Genomic DNA, 20,000 nt, shown 5'->3' with positions numbered 1-20,000 from the left:
TTAGAGTTTTTAAAATGCTTCTTTATGATGACAAATTGAATAAATAAACGCCTGACAAAAGATCTAAGGTGAAAATACAAATTGAAAGAATACTGGGGATGCAAGAGCTTTCGGAATGTCTCCCCCCTAGCACCTTTACTAAGACATGACTAACCCTAATAGAAAAAGAAATCCTCACAAATCTATATGATGACAAATTGAATAAATAAACGCATGACAAAAGATCAACGGTGAAAATACAAATTGAAAGAATACTGGGGATGTAGGAGCTTTCGGAATGTCTCCCCTTTACCTAACTTATGTGAGGTCAAATGAAAATCTGAAGCAGACGCGAAAAATATCAAGTTTGTTCGGGCTAGAAGCTAGACAGACACAATTGACAGTTTGCCGACGTTTAATTAAATATTTCCCAGGGCAATAATTATTATCACATCGATGGCATAAAAACGACTGTATTATCAGCAGTAATGTTAGTTGACGTTGTTAATCGGTGAAACTTGTTTAAAATTTGTGTAAATCGGAATACCTTCATGTGATCAAGTGAATAATATCACTATGAATGCCACGATTTGCTGAAAAATGCCAACACACACACACATGTATAGACCACACACAACACACACAAACACACATACACACATACACACAAACATACACGCAATTAGAACATACCACTACATAACAACACTGATCACCGCTAAATCAACAACACAACGGAAGTAATAATAATACTTGATGTCATAAATAGATGACGCAAACTGACAACTTTTTACAGTGACGAAATTGGTTGATTTTAAGAGTGTTAGTGTCGTCGGTACATATTTTATGATATCTGTGTGACTCAACGAACTTTCAAACTGACTTTAAATTATAAAAGGAAATCAATTTATCTGTTTATCTATCTGTAAAAAATACATTTCTAATCTTCAAATATTTCTGTAGAGTTGTGCGCCGTATCTTTTTTTTTATTGACTCAAATAAGCACAATGTTCTCCACAATGCTATATTTTTTAAAGAAAGGATATATATATATATATAAATATATATACATATTATGTATCGCCTTACTTTAACATCGTTGTATCGGACAATATTTTGCGTTGGTTTAAGACTATTTCTACTACACCAATATACCCATAACATCGGACCTGTATATTAGTACACTTCGAATGGAAGTCACAAAGCAGCTCATGTTACACTGTGCCCATAAAATTGCGTTTATTAACTCTACTTATTATTGTCAGCGTTTTACTTACTTGTCTTGATGTCGTAGGTAATCCCAGCAAAGGTAATCAAAGGCAGTAGAGAAGTCTATCGAATTACTAATCCAACACACACACAGGTAAAGAATAATATTTATAACAACACCATTTCTGATCACAAGTCTGAGTGCATGAAGTTATACTGATGTATTTAAATATACGTAAGTCACAGAGTAATGGTCTCAAATCAAGTAATTACATAATATGTACTTATAATAGAACAGAGTAATCACATAATAATATGTACTTTTAATAGAACAGAGTAATCACATAACTTGTACTTAATATAATAGACCAGAATGAAAAATGAAACTTGTTTTCTATTTATCGAGATATCTATTAATTTCAAATTTTACTGTCTGAAGAGAGAATGCTTTTAACACAATATTTTAGTCTTGATTATGTAAAGAATCTGTTAACGAATTATATGAGAGACATATTATCCAAACGAGTCTTTAAAAAATCATAAAATGAAATATCGCAATTTCATTGTTGAAATTCACAATAAGTTGTACCGTAAAATGATAACTAGTTTTGCTTATCAAAAGATTTCAACTAATTAAAACAGGCAGACATAGCCTAGTCGGTAGAGCGAGAATATGACGTGGACTTTTCTACTATTTTCTATCTGAAACAACGATAAGCAGTTTAGTGACATCAACAGTAAATTTCATCAGAAAACCGCCGGGACCAACAAAAAAATATAGACATTATTAAAACAATGACTGTGCGTTCAATAATAAGCAAAATAGTACCTATTAAATACTATAGGATTGAGATATCAACTATCGATACATCTTATCGACGAATTGAAGGTTGAACGTGTTCGCCACACTGTTGTTATACGGCACTGTTATTGATTCATTGATTGGCTAATGGATTGAGGATGGCAGGGCACTTTTCTTTATTCCAACTAAAAAAGAGTTAAACAATTAGGGGTTGGTGGCGGTATGGTTCGCGCAGTCATTTCCTAATGTTTTTGATTGTTGTTTTTGTATTTGTCTTGTTTATTTTCTCTCCGTTTGTAAGGGCTTGCAGCACTGCCGACGTTTTCGGGTCATTTTGGCGCCAGCAAAAAGAGACTGCCAACATATTATTATAGATCTGCAGTTAAATATGCCCAAGAAAATACAAGGCAAAGGACTAGCTCAACAGGGAATAGAAGTAGATTGCATGAGCAATCTATCAATATGTCACTGGCGACACTTTTCCTAAAAAGTTTTAGGTCATTTCAACGCCAGAAAAAATAGAATGATGGGTTATCCAACATATTGTAAATATGAAGTCAAATGTACACAAGAAAGGTAAGACAAATTGAGCTCAATTTTAAAAAGGTAACAGAAGTAGCCTCCATGATTGATCTAGCCATGCATCTATTTGAAGACCACATAAAAAGCCACATCTAGGCACAAGCTCAGGATTCTTTTTAGGACGCGGGGGGGGGGGGGAAGGGCGTACACTCCTCCAAGTCTCAGGTTTCTTTTTTTTTTAGCTAGGTCGAGGGTCTTTTTAATTGGTAGATATTTGAAGTGAAAGTTATCTGGCCAGAATGTAAAATAGATTTTGGCAGTGTAAAAAAAAGGTAGTCCTTCAGAACCATTAGGCCGATGAAGCCGGAGTTTATTCCAGTTTCTGTGTGAAACGGACAGCAGCAATTGCTTTACCCTTTGGCTGGATAGGACGCTAGTCTACCCCAAGAACTTTCTGTCAAATCTGAAAGACTCACAGCTACGCCAATCATTGATAGGTGGATCGGGGCTCAGAAAAAAAATCTACTTCACCCGGGATCGATTTCAACCCCTTTACGTGTAAAGTGGGTGCTCTACCAACTGAGTTTTCGGGACCTCCAGTATGACAGTGTAAAACTGGTTTAAAAGGCCATATTGACATTTAGGTGTAATCATGTTGTCATCCAAATAGAGCATGATGGAGGTAAAGGGGATAAAGGGGGAAACATCCCGAGGATTGTATTACATAATTATTTGGCTTGGGAAAATATAACCTTATCTGAGCATTAATAATCCACCGGCGCCAATAGACTCGTTTTTTTTTTATCGTAGGGCGAACTGGACAGTAACGCTTGATACCTTTTAATAGTGGTATGAACATATTGTTAAGTACTTTCCGCCAGAGCTAACAGCAACAGTTACTCAATTAATCACTTATGGGTGTGCAGAGGGGTCGAATCAAAATCAAAATCTAGCAGACTTTGACTCTAGTCTTTTTGCTTGAGTCTCGAGCCTGTCCAGTAAGCTTCAAATTAAGGCATCCGAATGTCATAAAATGACTTAAGCAATCAGTTAAACAATGTGGATAAATTATTTCTGTCCTACTCTGAACATTCCCCCCCCCCCCCCCCCCCCCCCACAAGTTTTTAAAGTTTTGACCAGAAAAATTGTCCTTCAAATTAAGTATCGATCGATTAAAATGACTCTAATCTTTATAATTTAAGAGCTATCTACGGTGTTATTAAATTTTGTTCATGACTTTTTTTTTTACGATTAACACTAATAATATTGAACAGCCTAAAACTTGTCATCTTGTCAAAAAGTTCATATTTACTAGTAAAGTAGGGAAAAGCGAACCAAATTTTAAATGCATTATCTCAAAAATACAGAAACCAATAAAGAAACAAGACCCAGCAAAAGGTGTTTCAAAACATCATAAGTCTAAATCACGAAAACAAAATCACCAAAACAACAGAAAATCTCATCATAATCAATTTCAAAACACTTGGTACCACCAATATCTAATATCTGAAATCAAATGTGTTACCAGTCACCCCCGGACTGTCAATGAATGAATGCAGTCTAGATCCAGAATTATTTCAAACATAAATTTCACAATGAATATAGCCACATAGTCTAGATCCAGAATTATTTCAAACATAAATTTCACGATGAATAGCCACGCCTACAGCAGCACAGGCATAAACCAGAACGATTTACTTATTAAGCCCCAACTTACTTCAATATCACTGAATAGGGCGCGCTTGATCAAATAGTATTGTATGTACTGGACTGGAGGAGGTAATGCAACCAACCCAACTACGGGACAGAATACATAGTCGTATTCCAGGTTTTGGAATAATGTGTAATATTATTTACATCAATGAACTATGGTAACTATGAATGGTTATGTGTGCACTCTATATAATATTGTTATAAACGTGTAACCAAACGACAAATTGCCACTGTTTTGAGGACAATAAAGACATTCTTCTTCTTCTTCTTCTTCTTCTTCTTCTTCTTCTTCTTCTTCTTATTATTATTATTATTATTATTATTATTATTATTATTATTATTATTATTATTATTATTATTATTATTATTATTACTATTATTATTATAATTATTATTATCATCATCATCATTATAAAACGCAATTAGAAAACAGTGCATTATTAACATCGTGAACATATTAGCAGGTCTGCTAAACGAACTCTTTGATGGGCTCGATTCAACATTGCGGTAACGGATAATATTTTGCATTAGTTTGAGAGTATCTGGTTTATCAGACCTTCATATATATATATATATATATATATATATATATATATATATATATATATATATATATATATATATATATATATATGTATGTACACGTCGACCTGTACAAAATCGGATCTTCGAAATCACCAGGTCATCAATCGGTGGATTAGATCCAAACTCCTTCCTAAAATTATTTCTCATTGAACATCTCGCACAACGCACTTAACTAGACCTAGATCGACTTACTTATATAGCTGGTCTCTTACAATAGCAAAGGGCATTCTAGATCAATTATTAATGTTGCATGGATAGGACCGGGCACATTACGATCCCCAAACCGGGCGACAGCCATTTATTTGCTCCAGGTAATGGAATAATGGAACGATATCAAATCAATAGACTAAATTATGTTAAACGCATTCCCTACATTGCAGTACAGTGGAAAAAAAAAAACATGTTTAAAAATAATAGGCCAGAAAAGTCGTCCTTAAAATATCGATCGATTAAAACGAGCCTCATTTACTCGATCGATATTTGAAGAACGAATTACAGGCCAAAATTTTAAATACGTGTTATTCCAGAGTAGAGCAATACATACCGAGAATCACACACACAAATCAAACCTCAAACACTTGTGAAATAGAGCAGGTCCGTCCATAACAATCAAAGTTGAAAGCCGATTGAAGGCCGGTTTTCCAAAACTCGCTAATCGATTTCTTTACTTTCCGTCCATGAGATAAATTGAAATGTAAATTTTATTTTAAGCATCTAATGCCACAATAACTTCCTTAGATTTGTGTAGACTGGACGTTAAAATATGATAAAATAATATACCGAATGAGAAATTATAGGGGAAATAATCCTCAATATCTCAAAATGGGGAAAAACGGAGTTAGGGAGTTTTGGAAAAACCACTCTTCAATTGAAAAATCCTTCCCAAAACAGTTTTACAATGAATAAATCCCCATAAAGCACAATCAGCAGTTCAACTAGAATAATAATTTACTTAGCTGCTTACTTGGATTAATATAGAACAAAGAGAAAGGGGTAGGGGGTGTCAAGGGGACCCCACCTAGCGAAAAAGTAGCACTTTTTGGTTTATCTCGGCCCCCTGGGCAACCAAGCTAGATTGAAGCTAAAAGACAAACTTAAAACTTCAAAACACTTGTACAGATTTCAATCATGAAGGTCATCACCACATATCGAGTTGTCGATAAATCAAGTCAATTTTTAATCGATAATTTCTCCCTAATAATCTCACAGGAAATTAAATACTCATACAATATATAAGCAGTAATATAATGAGTAGGATTAACTTATTTAGCCTTTTAACCCGTTAACTGTCGTACTGTGCAACAGATGTATTTAAAGATACGGTCTTCGAATATCGAACAATTCAAACCATCCTCATTTGGGCAAAAACTGCCAAAATTTGAGACTTCGGCATTGCTTCTCAAACTGGGGAGGGGGGGGGGTGGACCTTGCTAAGCCTTTTAGGGAGGGAATGCAAAAAGGTTGGTTAATTTTACTATTATTGATACATAATTTTAAAACACAAGGTAGATAGTAATTTCCATTCATGTCAAGGCGAAAATCTAATTGATACATAATCAGATAGCTTTTGAATGAAAGCAGCCTCTTCTAAATGAAGAGCAGTGCGCTTTGTCATGCACACTGCATTCACTGGTCTATCAAAGTCTTAAGTTGAGCACCGACAGACGGTCCAAAATTTCATATGGGGCAGCTGATAAAAATTTTCGGAAAAGTTTCAGAACCACTGGTATATAGATAGTACAAATTGAGGTCGTGAAATTCGCATAGAGTGCAAACGTTAAAAAAAAGTAATCCGGTTGTTAATCGCATTCTCTCAACAAATCGATACCTGCGATCAGAGATAGTTAAGTTTGATTAAAACAGAATGAAATCTCTGAACTTCGTAACACTTGAACAATTTTCCGGTCTTGAATATTGATGTCACCCAAAACACAGAAAAGTCCTTCCAAAATCACGTCACAACGAATCCACCTTCCCATAACAGTCAACAATTTAGCCTCAACGAATTTAGCCAGCACTTCACTTATAACAATATTATAGCACAAGCTTTAGCTAATACATACATACATACATACATACACACATACATACATACATACATACATACATACATACATACATACATACATACATACATATATATACATATATAATCGTATATATATATATAATATATATATATATATGTATATATATATATATATATATATATATATATATATATATATATATATATATATATATATAAAGTAATGCATGGAATGAGGAGTTAAAAAGGACACTGCCCACTGCAAGGCAGCTTAATAATATTCAGATCTACTCTCAATATCACGTTTTCTTGAAAAGTTTGAAAAGCCAAAAAGTAAAATAAAAGAATTAAATACACGATATTATCAACTTGTTTTATGCAATATTTCCAGACAACATAAACTAAAACCTCACACAACATACGTGAATGTAAAAAACAAACAAAACAAACAAATGAAATCCAAATCTAATTATAAACGGTAAACATCACAACACCTGTATAAATCCGATCATAAAAATCAATGCCACCTGACAATCGATCAATTAAATTCTACTCAATAGATCGAAAATTCCTTCCCAAAACATTTCACAACGAATAGATTCTGCCACGACACAGTCAGCAGTTTAACCAGAACGATTTACTGACTTAGCCGCTTACTTACTTATCATAATATAGCACAGGGCGTACTTGATTACTTATGCTCACTGGGCCCGAATGACAACAAGCAAAAATCAGCACAGAGCCACCCCCTCCCCCTTCCCACCTTTTATTTTTTTAACTTCACCTCAGCGAGGTAAAGAAATCTCGGCTTAGTGCAAAGTATGTAGATAATGTAGTGTTTGGTATATTGCTTTACACTGACAAAACACTTTTATTTAAAAAATGGCTAGAAAACGTTTATTTCAAAGATCGGTCCATTAAGATAAGCCTTCTATGAACTCTTGTAGCAAGACACTCACCAACGGTAGGAATGTCAAAGGTTAGAGTTCGGCTCTGAGAAGTGCATTGTAGAGTCTTTGGAAAAAAAAGGCTCTTTACTCACATTCTCTCACCGTACTCATGTGTGAAATTAGTTCCAGACCGTTAACAGCCAGCGTTGTCTCTGTCGAAAAATAAAATGTAACATCGCCTGCCTAAAAGGCGTCATTTCTTGTCCGACATTTTAAGTGTTGTTGTTTGGTATGGATCCCATAAAAAGCACATTGAGCATGCCCAGTGAATATTTCGCTATATAAATGTTCAAGTTTATGAGATTTTTTCTTTAAGTGTCAAAATTGTCAAAAAGTCCCCAAAGCCGAAAATCCCCAATGACAATTTTGACAACTTGGGGGTCAGCTTAATATATCGACATCTAACTAAACGTTTACTAAATACTAGACAATTTGAGAAATGAGGTGTTTAGTCAGGGTATCTCAGTGGACTCTATTTACCGCGAGCCCAAAGCCCAAAGCCCCCTTTAAGTCAACACCTCCAATACTCCCGTACTATGAAAAAACAACATTAAAAAATTTCCGGACATAAACCTTGTCCATTAAATACCGATCGCTTGATTAAAATGACATGTCAAAAAAAAAAAAAAAAAAAAAAAAAAAAAAAAAAAAACAAACAACAAAAAAAAAAAAAAAAAAAACAAACAAAAAAAGAGCAAACCCAAAAACAACAACACCAACATAAAAAAAAAACTTCTCAAACCTGGAACTTTGCAAAGATAAGGGTCATTTTAATAAATCGATATTTGAACGAGGAGTTTTCAGGCAAAAAGTTTTAAAATGAGTTGGGTTTTTTTTCCCCCACACTTTATTAGACAGACATTTAGAGAAATACATAGACAGACCGATTGACAAAGAAAGATAGATAGGCAGACAGATGGATAGATGGATAGGTAGATAGATAGATAGATAGATAGATAGATAGATAGATAGATAGATAGATAGATAGATAGATAGATAGATAGATAGATAGATAGATAGATAGATAGATAGATAGATAGATAGATAGATAGATAGATAGATAGATATAGATAGATAGATAGATAGATAGATAGATAGATAGATAGATAGATAGATAGATAGATAGATAGATTAGATAGATAGATAGATAGATATGATAGATAGATAGATAGATAGATAGATAGATAGATAGATAGAGATAGATAGATAGATAGATAGATAGATAGATAGATAGATAGATAGATAGATAGATAGATAGATAGATAGATAGATAGATAGATAGATAGATAGATAGATAGGTAGATAGATAGATAGATAGATAGATAGATAGATAGATAGATAGATAGATAGATAGATAGATAGATAGATAGATAGATAGATAGATGGCGCGTTTTAAAACCACTTTTCTGGATTATTCCCTTAAGGCAACAGGTACGGCCTTCATAGACTTATCTATTCATACGACAATGTGTCAACATTGGAGGCAGAGGGCCAGAATCAGTTATTTGGATTCTATGATCGGATCGGCATGTCAGTCCACCACCATTGACAGGTACAGATTAGACTTGTTGGGGGAGGGGTGGGGGGAAGGGGGGCGTATGTATTAGATTAGACTCGGTTGGTGGGAGGGGTGGGGGGTCGTAATTTTGCTTAATTTCTGCGTTGTGTGTGAAGTCGAAATCGATTTTCATTTGTGGAGGTAGAATTTTATTCATGTCCAAAATATAATATTATTATATTATGACCCATCGGTATTAGATATGTGCGACTATGGTGGTCTTGTGCTATGGCACTCGCCTTCGAAGCGGAAGGACCAGGATTCAAGTCCCACTCTGAGCGCCGCACACTTGAGTCCTTGTTAAAGGCTCTTTACTTACATTCTCTCGCACCGTACTCAGGTGTTAAATGAGTACCTGACCGGGAGAAGAAAAAAAATGTAATTTCGACTAACAGGCGTAGTGTCTCGTCCTACATGTTAAGTTTTGCTATTGGCTAGGGATCCCTTGTGAAGCGTTTCGAGGACAGTAGTCGATATTGCGCTATATAAATGCTCCGGTTTTTAAAAAGTCTTTGGTGGGGGGGGGGGGGGGTATTATGCCGAGGTGAACCAGATGCTGAAAAGTGGAGTTAAAACTAAAGTGATCAGATATATGATATTGTGATTTTGCGTGCAGTCGGAAACAATTTTCATTTTTCTCTCCACGAAACGTGTAAAATTACCTTATGCCTTTTATTTTTGGCTATAAAGAGAAGAAAAGAGGGGGGGGGGGTGGGAGAGAGGGAAAGAGAAAGAAAGAAAGAAAGAAAGAGAGAGAGAGAGAGAGAGAGAGAGAGAGAGAGAGAGAGAGAGAGAGAGAGAGAGAGAGAAAGAGCATGGGAAGAGGAGGGGAGAGGATTGTGGAGGAGAGATTCCCTTGAGATCTTTCGTTTCCGTTTCCCCGATTGATGATCCAGTAGGTCTCCAGAGAATACACAGACAACGGCGGGCAATGGCATCACAATAAGTCAATTATATCGGTGGGAATGAAGACGAATCAGATATTAGCAGCTAATCATGTTATACAATATTTAGGTAATAATATTGAGGTTTTGTTGATGATTATTTTATATCAAAGCATAATATTATATAATGTGAGGGTCCTGATAGTTCAGTTGGTAAAGCACTCGCTTCACACGTAAAGAAGGGTCCAAGATCGATCCCGGGTGCAGTCGAGATTTTTTTCCTCGATTCCCCCTTGTCCACCCAGCAGTTACTGGTTAGCTGGGTCTGCTATATCTGGCCATAGACTAGCGTCCTATCCAAAGAAAGGGTAGCAAGCAATTGCTATTGTCCGTTTCACATTATAAAAATCGGGATAAACTCCGGTCGTATGGGTTTTATGGCTCTGAAGGACTACACTTTCTATATCTAACCAGTCGTCTGAAGAGGGGGCAGCGATGTTCATGAGTACGGAATTTACTTCGTACCCGGACGGTACCAAGTTCGATCACCCGCCGCTGCGCTGCGTGGCCTTGAGCAAGTCATCTCGCCCTAGCTAAATTCAATCGCGGCGCTGCACTGCCGCAGATGCCTGGGTTATTCCAGTCTCCCCTTGGAATAGACCCTGGAGAAACATTTCTCCTGTGGGACGAATAAAGGGAGTTTTATTTATTTTATTATTTTAAATTGTAAGAGTAGATCTATGTTTGACTCATGCAACTTGAGTTTATATCTATCATTGCGTCATTGACGAAACTCCCTAAATATGTTTCCGTCTTTCTCATTACGTTTAATAAAGTCTTGTTAAAAACGGTTTGTCCGTTACCAGATTGGAGTAGAATCGAACCCCACAGTTGTATGGTCTTTGGTGCGTACCCAAAGAAAGGAATCGAGTTCAAATCCCCTCCCCCCCCCCCCCCCCTCACGGCTCTTAGTGGCTAACGTTTGGGTTATTTCAGTCTTCCCGTAGAATAGACATACTATCTAATAGATCCCTAAATACATACCCCACCCCCTGGACATAAGTAAAAGGAATATTATATGTCTCTTTTTATTTTGATGCTATATGGCCATTTAAAAGTTGAAGTGGTAACCATTCACTGTAAAGGGTACTATAATGTAAATGGTGCTGCTGCTCGAAGCTCGATAAAATAAATAACAATGTGAAATTGAATGTAAGCTTTAATGAAATATACGAAAACAGATAAAATGGACGTTTCCGGTTTCCCCTTTATCAACAAAACGGGTTGAATGAAACTTTCATTCATCCTGTTTTGTTGATAAAGGGGAAACCCGAAACGTCCATTTTATCTGACTTCGTATATTAAATTGAAGCTTACATTCAATTTCACATTGTTAGTTATTCACTGTAAAAGGGGACAGAGGTAAGTTGACGTGGTGCATAATATCGTTGGCTGAGATTTCTGAGATCCATTACAGAAATGGACGAAGAATAATTCAATCCAACGAGACAGCTATCTAGATACGACGTCTCTGAAAAATTATGCTTTAAAAGCTCATTCGTCACCTATTTGTGTGGTGAAAAGAGAACAAGCTAAAAGAAAGAGAGTGAGAGACTGATAGAGGGATAGATAGTTAGATATATAGATAGATACATTAATAGATAGATAGGTAGGTAGGTAGATAGATAGATAGATATGAGAGAGAGAGAGAGAGAGAGAGAGAGAGAGAGAGAGAGAGAGAGAGAGAGAGATGGGGGGGGGGGGGGGAACATTAACACGCTTTCAGTACATAATATAATATGGTTCATATCAAAACACGATGAGCCCACAATGTGAAATGGGATGTGACCAGAATAGTAATAATAGTACTAACATTCCATTATCCCAAGTCTGTTGATAAAGGCAGATTACGAATTTAGAACTACGCTTGTGTTTAAACACTTTATCACACACAGATTCTTATGTAATAATATAGACGAGGAGGAACTGTTCAAATACTTTATAATTCATAAATAGATAGACCCTATCAATAGAGATTCTTTGTACGATTTCGATCCACAAAGAAAGCATTGTCATCACTTTGCTCGACTTAAGTGAAGAGGAGAAATTAATGCACATTTAAAAAAAAGGGTTAAGAAATATTGCGATAATAAACACGGAAAAGTGGAGGCCTACAACCATTCTCAAATTATTATTATCATTACTACTACTACTACTACTACTACTACTACTACTACTACTACTACTACTACTACTACTACTACTACTACTACTACTATTATTATTATTATTATTATTATTATTATTATCACCATCAGTATATCATCATCATCATCATTATTATATCATCATCATCATCATCATCATCATCATCATCATCATCATCATTATTATTTTTAATATCATTGTTATCATTAAAATAGTTATTATTATTGGCGGTTCTAGCCTATTTACAGTGGTTGGGCAAAGATGATCCGGTCATATATATATATATATATATATATATATATATATATATATATATATATATATATATATAATTTATTTATTTATTTATTTTTTTTAATTATAATTTTTTTTTCACCTTTAAAAAAAATATTTCAACCACAAATAATCACATTCACAATGAAATGACAATACCAGTAGATTTTAATTATTCCAAACGTAATCAAAAAATAATCACGAAAGAGAATACAACTAAAAACTAAAGCGACGAGACATAATGCGACAACACCTTGACAATAGAAGTCCATTTCGTTCACTCGAAAAATTAAAGAGATGCTTTAATCCCTCAACGGCGAGATTAATATTTCTGTTACATTACTGGTTTTCAGTAGTATGTAGTAACCTTAAAGTTTTCATCGAGAAGCAACAACAGCGATATGACTCGAGTTTCATTCAGAGCTGAAATTGCATCATTTTTACTGCTGTCTTGGTGGTTAGAATGATTGTGCCGGTGGTGGTAGTGGTTGGAATAGTGGTAGCGGTGGTGGTGGTGGTGGAGGAGGAGGAGGAAGACGAGGCGGTGAGGGAGGATGTAATTATGATAGTGGTTTTGGTGGTGCTGTTGGTTAGAATGATAGTTGTGGAGACGATTGTTGTACTTGTTGTTAATATTGTGTTGTTGTTGTTGTTGTTGTTGTTGTTGTTGTTGTTGTTGTTGTTGATTTTGATGATGGTGATGATGATGATGATGATGATGATGATGATGATGATGATGATGATGATGATGATGATGATGATGACAACCACGATGTCGTCGACAATGATGGTTACCACCATACGATATTACAAAGTTTATTTAATCTTAGGCTTTCGCCAATAATTCACACAATACAATTAAGACAAAAGAATGTTATCAATCTCTCCTCATGCATTCGTTATACTATCACAATAACGACCGTGTTATCTTTACTCCTTCCCAGTGCTATCTATACAAGAGTGCTATGCTCCTTCCCCAACCAACCCCTAGCTTCCCGCCTCTTCGTCGCGAACTATCTTATGTATGTATTAGCTTCAGGACGGGCAAGTACGGAATCTGCCCACCCTTCCTTTAAACGTCTTTATTTCCTCTATAACTTAGAATTCAACTCTCTCCTTACTCAGAAGAGTATTTCTCGTATACTAATTCAATTGTTGAGAAAACCAAAATGGTGGTTGTATTAATATTTATTTAGTCGTGACTTTTGAATAAAATGTTTTGTTTTATTAGAGGAAATACAATAGAAAATTACATTGTTTTGCAAAATTATTTAGTCTGGCAATAAAAATACAGCGGTAATTACTTTAAGAATAATTAAAAAAAGAACTAACAAATTAATTTGTTAAAAAACAAAAACAAAAAAACAACAAAAAACAAATAAGAAAACAATTTAAATAAATGAGTTTTGAGAAGTACTTAAAGAAAACGAGAAAAAAAAGAAATAATTTAAATGGATAAACAAATATATAAAAACAACACAAATTAATACTAAATTGATATAATATTAGTAAGTTAATAAATTTAATTCAATACTGGAACCTTCCCAAAGTCATTACATCAATGGTACCAGCACAAGTAAGGCAATAAATAAGAAAAAGTTCGTTTGCCAAAAGCTCTATTCAGTGTTCACTGGTTATTAAGGTGGGCTCATTTGAATTAGCCCGACCTAGTACTAGAGAGGCCAGACAGCAAAAATCGGAGTTAGTTCACCGTCAGGCGACGTGACGATGAGATGACGATGTGGGCGGAGTGGAGTGGTTGGGGAGGGGAGGGGGGGGGGGGGGGTTGATAAAAAGAACAGGAGCGTATCCTGGTTTATGCATTACGGGGTGCATGGTCATTCGCAATCTATCAAAAATACACACAAATTGATTTCAGTACGAAGTATCAAGTTTAAGTAGTAACTTTTGAAATTATCTAATTTAGATTAGATTATTTCGGACCTGGTAATACAGCTTATAACTTGAAAAAAACAGGCTGGTATTTGCCCACCCTGCCCATTATTACCAGCCGTCCCTGATTATTTATTATTATTATTATTATTATTATTATTATTATTATTATTATTATTATTATTATTATTATTATTATTATTATTATTATTATTATTATCATTATTATTATTATTATTATCATTATTATTATCATTATTATTATTATTATTATTATTATTATTACTATCATTTAGTTATTTACTTATCTATATATATTTTCACGAAACAGTATTTGACAGCTAAATTGCAAAATTAACTTGAAACTGTCCACATCAAGTCTAGATACATCCCGGCTTACTTGACAGAACAAAAGAAAACAAAATTGACCCAAAACAATACCAAATCAAAACTTGCCCAATGAGGGAGACAAAGGTATATGTAATACTTATGACTGACTATGAGTCTCTAACGGAGACTTAGTGCGAATTCACACAGATGTGTAATTGTTGACGTTTCTACATGAATTCCGACACACTTGACTGGACAAACACGACCGATAATACAAGGTGCTTGAATATAAGGGCGTGCACGTTCTGACGTTTGCGTGATCCACAGATTTCTGTGGTGTGATCCAAACCTAATAGACGAGTCTCGCGATTCGTGACTTTCACAATACTGAGAATAACGGAATCGAATCTACTGCCTCAGGATTCTTTATAGAATATGTATGAGGGACAATGAAGTAGTGAAGGAGTGAAGAAGGAAGACAAGAGGAAGAGGAACAAGAAGAAGAAGAAGAGGAAGAAGAGGAGGAGGAGGAGGAGGAGGAGGAGGAGGAGGACGCGACGATGACGACGACGACGACGACGAAGAAGAAGAAGAAGAAGAAGAAGAAGAAGAAGAAGAAGAAGAAGACGAAGAAGAAGAAGAAGAAGAAGAAGAAGAAGAAGAAGAAGAAGAAGAAGAAGAAGAAGAAGAAGAAGAAGAAGAAGAAGAAGAAGAAGAAGAAGAAGAAGAAGAAGAAGAAGAAGAAGAAGAAGAAGAAGAATAGGAACGGAGAAGAATGGGAAAGGTGGGGGAGGAGGAGGGGAAGAAAAAGAAAAAGAAGAAGAAGAAGAAGAGGAAGAGGAAGAGGAGTCGGAGGGGGAGGGGAAGAAGAAGAAGAAGAAGAAGAAGAAGAAGAAGAAGAAGAAGAAGAAGAAGAAGAAGAAGAAGAAGAAGAAGAAGAAGAAGAAGAAGAAGAAGAAGAAGAAGAAGAAAAAGAAGAGGAGGAAGAGGAGGAGGGGGAGGGGGATGAGGGGTTGGAGGAGGAGGAGGAGGAGGAGGAGGAGGAGGAGGAGGAGTAAGAAGGAGTATTAGGAGAAAGAGGAGGAGGGGGATGAATAATTAATCTAATAATAATTTTCAATCGGGGGGGGGGGGGGGCTTGGTCAGCCCAACTGGCTTTAGTCACCCCATTCACGGTACATTTGTGTAATGTGGGATGGTGTTAGGTTATTGCTTTGTTTCACAATAATGAGTGTTAGATTATTGCAGCGCCACAAAGTGAGCGAGGGCGAGGGGACTTGCTCAAGGCCACAGAGCGCGGTGGGTGATCGAACTCGGTACCTTTCGGGTACGAAGCAAAGACCGTACCGCTGAGACACGCTGATTTATGGTTCACAAACAAGTCGAGTTCAAAAGCCCACATACAAAAATTAAGACATCAGAGAGTCGAATCAGTTAATTACATCGTTGGTCTCTCATACCTCCGCACCTCGCCTCATTATTCTTTCATGCCCCTCTTTTTCCTTCAAAGATATGAATGACATGGCAATGTGAAACCATCGATTTCCCAGAGGCCTAATCAATCGCTGGATCGGAGTTCGATCCGGAGCCACTGGTAGTATCTGCGATACATCATGATGTTAATGGAACGTAAGGAGGCGAATACATCGCCTCATGGTTTCTACTCGTATCTAATTTCATGGAGAGACTCACTTTATCATTCATCATTGTTAACATTGTAACGATGGATTCTTAAAGGTTTTGTCGTAAAATTTTCAATTTCAGATATCTTTATCAGACCTGCCTACTACTACGAAAATTTCGTAAATATTACGGATTTTTGGCACTGATCGGAAAAATATATTAGGATACTTCAATAAAACAGATTGTAAACGATGTTCTGGTGTCAAAGTCAGTATTCTTCTTCTTCTAGGTTCCATGCCTGGTCCAGGCTTTGGATACTGCATGAATTATCTCTCCATTCCTCCCTGTCTCTTGCTTTTTCAAACAGCTCTTGGATTGTTAGGTTGGTGAAGCCCTTCAGTTGGTCTATGAGTGTTTTTCTTTGTCTCCCCCGGGCGCGTTTACCAGGTATTTTTCCACAACTTGCCAGGTATTCATTCTTATCTTTCCTTACTATGTGTCCGAAAAAGGATAGTTGTCGATCCGCTATTAAGGGCATTAGTTTCCTTTGTTGGTATGTTTGTTTTAGCACTTCTTCGTTCGTTTTGTGTGAAGTATACGATATTCTCTGCATCCTTCTCAAGCACCACATTTCAAAAGCTTCAATGTTCTTTTGTGTTTCTGCATTTGTAGTCCAGCTTTCGCATCCGTATAACAAGATTGGCCACACGTAGCACTTCAAGACTCGGAATCTAATCCCGAACGACATCTGTTTGTTTTTCAAAATGTTTCCCAGGTCCATGAAGGCCTGTTTGGCTTGAGTAATTCTTGCTCGTATGTCTCGGTTACATCTTCCATCTGTTGTCACTATTGAACCTAGGTATTTAAAACTTTCTACGTTGGTAAGTTGCTCGCCGTGAATCGTTATATTGCATGTGTTGTTGTTTTAGGGGTTTTTCTGTATTACCATGCATTCCGTTTTGGTGATATTCACTTCCATTCCCTTGGCTTCACTATCTACTACCACTTTGTCAACAATCTTTTGAAGTTGGATTTCTGATGTTGCAATGAGTACCGTATCGTCTGCGTATCTTATATTATTTATGTTGTGACCTCCTACTTTTATTCCCTCCATATTAGTTATGCCCCTCATGATTGTTTCTTGGTATAGATTAAACAGATCTGGTGAGGCAACACACCCTTGACGGACTCCTTTCTTAATAGGAATGGAATTTCCTGTAGAGTTTCCGATTTTGATAGATGCCTGCTGGGTGTAGTATAATGTTTGCATGAGTCTGAGGTCTTTCTAATCAGCGCCAATGGAGTGCAGTTGTTTTAGTATTTCTTCGTGGCGTACTCTATCAAAAGCTTTTTTGTAGTCGACAAAACAGAGGTATAGTGGGGTCTGAACCTGTATAGCTCTTTCACTTAAAACACGGAGGAGGTATATTGCGTTCCTTGTCCCTCTGTCAGGTTGGAATCCATATTGTTCTTCTGCGATTTCGGGGTTAATCTTATTCCTTAGCCTGTTGATAATTATACGCAACAGTATTTTGTTGATGTGGCTTATTAAACTTATAGTTCTAAAATTTTCGCATCTGACTGCACCTGCTTTCTTTGGTATTGCTATGAAAATAGAGTTACAGAGATCTTCTGGAATTTTCCCAGTGTTGTATATATTGTTGAATAATATGTGAAGTTCATCAATTGCTAGATCTCCTAGGCTTTTTAATACCTCTACAGATATTTCATCAGGGCCTGTTGCTTTACCATCCCTCATTCGTTCCATGGCATGTTCAATTTCACTTTTGGTGATGTTTGGTCCGCTTAATGGTTCTTTGAATTTCAGTGGTGGTTCATTTCTATTTGGATCATTGTACAGTTCGCCTATGTATTCTACCCATCGGCTTTCTATATGTTGTTCTTCAAATAGCAGTTCCCCTTGTTTGTTTTGGATACAACTTCCTGCTGCTTTGCTTTTCCTTTTCCCTGATAGTTCTTTTATTCTTTGGTGAGCTTGTTGGGGGTTGGGTTTGTATTCTCTTTCGATTTCGCAGCATTTCCAGTCTAGATAGTTCTCGTGTGCCTCGATGCATTTGGATTTAATGTGGTTGTTCAATGTTTGGTATTCTGCAGACCCTCTGTTGCATTTTCGTCTTTCTTCAAATAGGTTTAGAATTTCATTTGTCATCCATTCCTTTTTGCTGTTTATTTGAGCTATTGGTAAATGCTTTTCTGCAGTTGCTTTGACACACTTTTGGAATATATCAAATTGTTTTTCACATTTTTCGTTATCAGGTTCACTTTGGCTTTGTATCATGAGTGCATTTTCAAATTCTTCTCTCATTTTTGTTTGTATGCCATTGTCTTTGCATAACCTGTAATCCCTCTTTATTCTACCAGCTGTTCTCTGAATAGCTTTAAACTTTATCCTTACTGTACAAACAACTGGGACATGGTCACTGTCTACATCGGCGCCTGGGTAGGTTTTGCAATTTAATATGCCATTTCTGAATCTTGATGATACTGCTATAAAGTCTATCTGGTTCCTTGCTCTGTCCCCTGGTGATTGCCATGTCCAGGTTCTTCTTGGGTGTTGTTGAAACCAGGTGTTTGAAATCATTAATTTATTTGTTCTACACCAATCTGCCCAGATGTTTCCTCGTTCATTTCTGTCTCCGAGTCCATGTGGTCCGATTATGTCACCATCTCTGCCTCTGCCAATCTTAGCATTTAGGTCCCCCATTACCATAAGGACTTCTTGTGATTTACACAATCAACCAAATTTTACAAAGGGCACGTAGCAATCTCAGACAGAGTTTTGCTGGTTAAGCTAAGAGGACCTGTAGTTGACACCAATATTATTCAAGTTTATGCACCAACAGAAGAGGCGACAGATGCAGATATGACAGAGTTTTACCATTCACTAGACAAAGCAAAAAAAAAGTCAGTATAGAATGGAGTTAAAAGCATTATTTTAACATATGAAGGACAAAGTGGAACTGTTTAAAGGTTGTATAATATCCACTGTGCTATCACTCATCGAAACTACGATTGTTTACAATTTCAAGTAGGCAGGTCTGTCTTTATATTATTAATTATTTCAATCGTCTGAACTAGTCCTTAGAGGCCAATGGAACCGGAGTTGATCCCGGTTTCTATAGCGTGAAACAGACAATAGCAATTGTTTGTTACCTTTGAATCGTCGCAAAGAATATTTTCAACAGATCTAAGTGACCCAGGGATCAAATCACTGCTGGGTGGACGGGGAGGGGGGGGGGGGGTTCTATTTTACCCGGGATCGATCTCGGTCTATTTTCGTGTGAAACGAGTGCAATGCCAACTGAGCAAGCGCCCCCCCCCCCCCCCATTGCTTGTATGAATAGCATCTAAATAATCCAACAAACCATGTAAAACACTGCACAGAAACCCGCCAAAGCGTCTATTCAGGGAGTAGGTGTTA

General features: G+C 36.4%; 1 protein-coding gene across 13 annotated transcripts in view; it reads right to left on the bottom strand.

Moving 5' to 3' along the window:
- The window catches only part of LOC144978448 (1-phosphatidylinositol 4,5-bisphosphate phosphodiesterase delta-4-like), a 162,803-nt gene that overhangs the window by 61,278 nt on the left and 81,525 nt on the right, over positions 1-20,000 (bottom strand). The window contains exons 1-2 of one of the 13 annotated variants that reach the window (XM_078924534.1): positions 7,334-7,447; positions 1,257-1,471 (exon numbers count right to left, since the gene is read on the bottom strand). The exons of 9 other annotated variants lie outside the window; for them this stretch is intronic. In XM_078924534.1, coding sequence (XP_078780660.1) covers position 1,257 — 1 coding nt within the window. In that variant the 5' untranslated portion in view covers positions 1,258-1,471; positions 7,334-7,447. Of the gene's footprint in view, positions 1-1,256; positions 1,472-4,037; positions 4,129-7,261; positions 7,448-20,000 lie in introns of those variants that run through there. 3 more of the 13 variants (XM_078924535.1, XM_078924533.1, XM_078924536.1) reach the window with 3 other exon arrangements.

This window comes from Berghia stephanieae, chromosome 8, assembly GCF_034508935.2.
Source record: "Berghia stephanieae isolate SIO BIC M18660-M18661 chromosome 8, UCSD_Bste_1.3, whole genome shotgun sequence".
Classification (NCBI taxonomy): domain Eukaryota; kingdom Metazoa; phylum Mollusca; class Gastropoda; order Nudibranchia; family Aeolidiidae; genus Berghia; species Berghia stephanieae.
The sequence above is the reverse complement of the archived record's forward strand: the minus strand, read 5'-3'. Positions and strand labels throughout refer to the sequence as shown.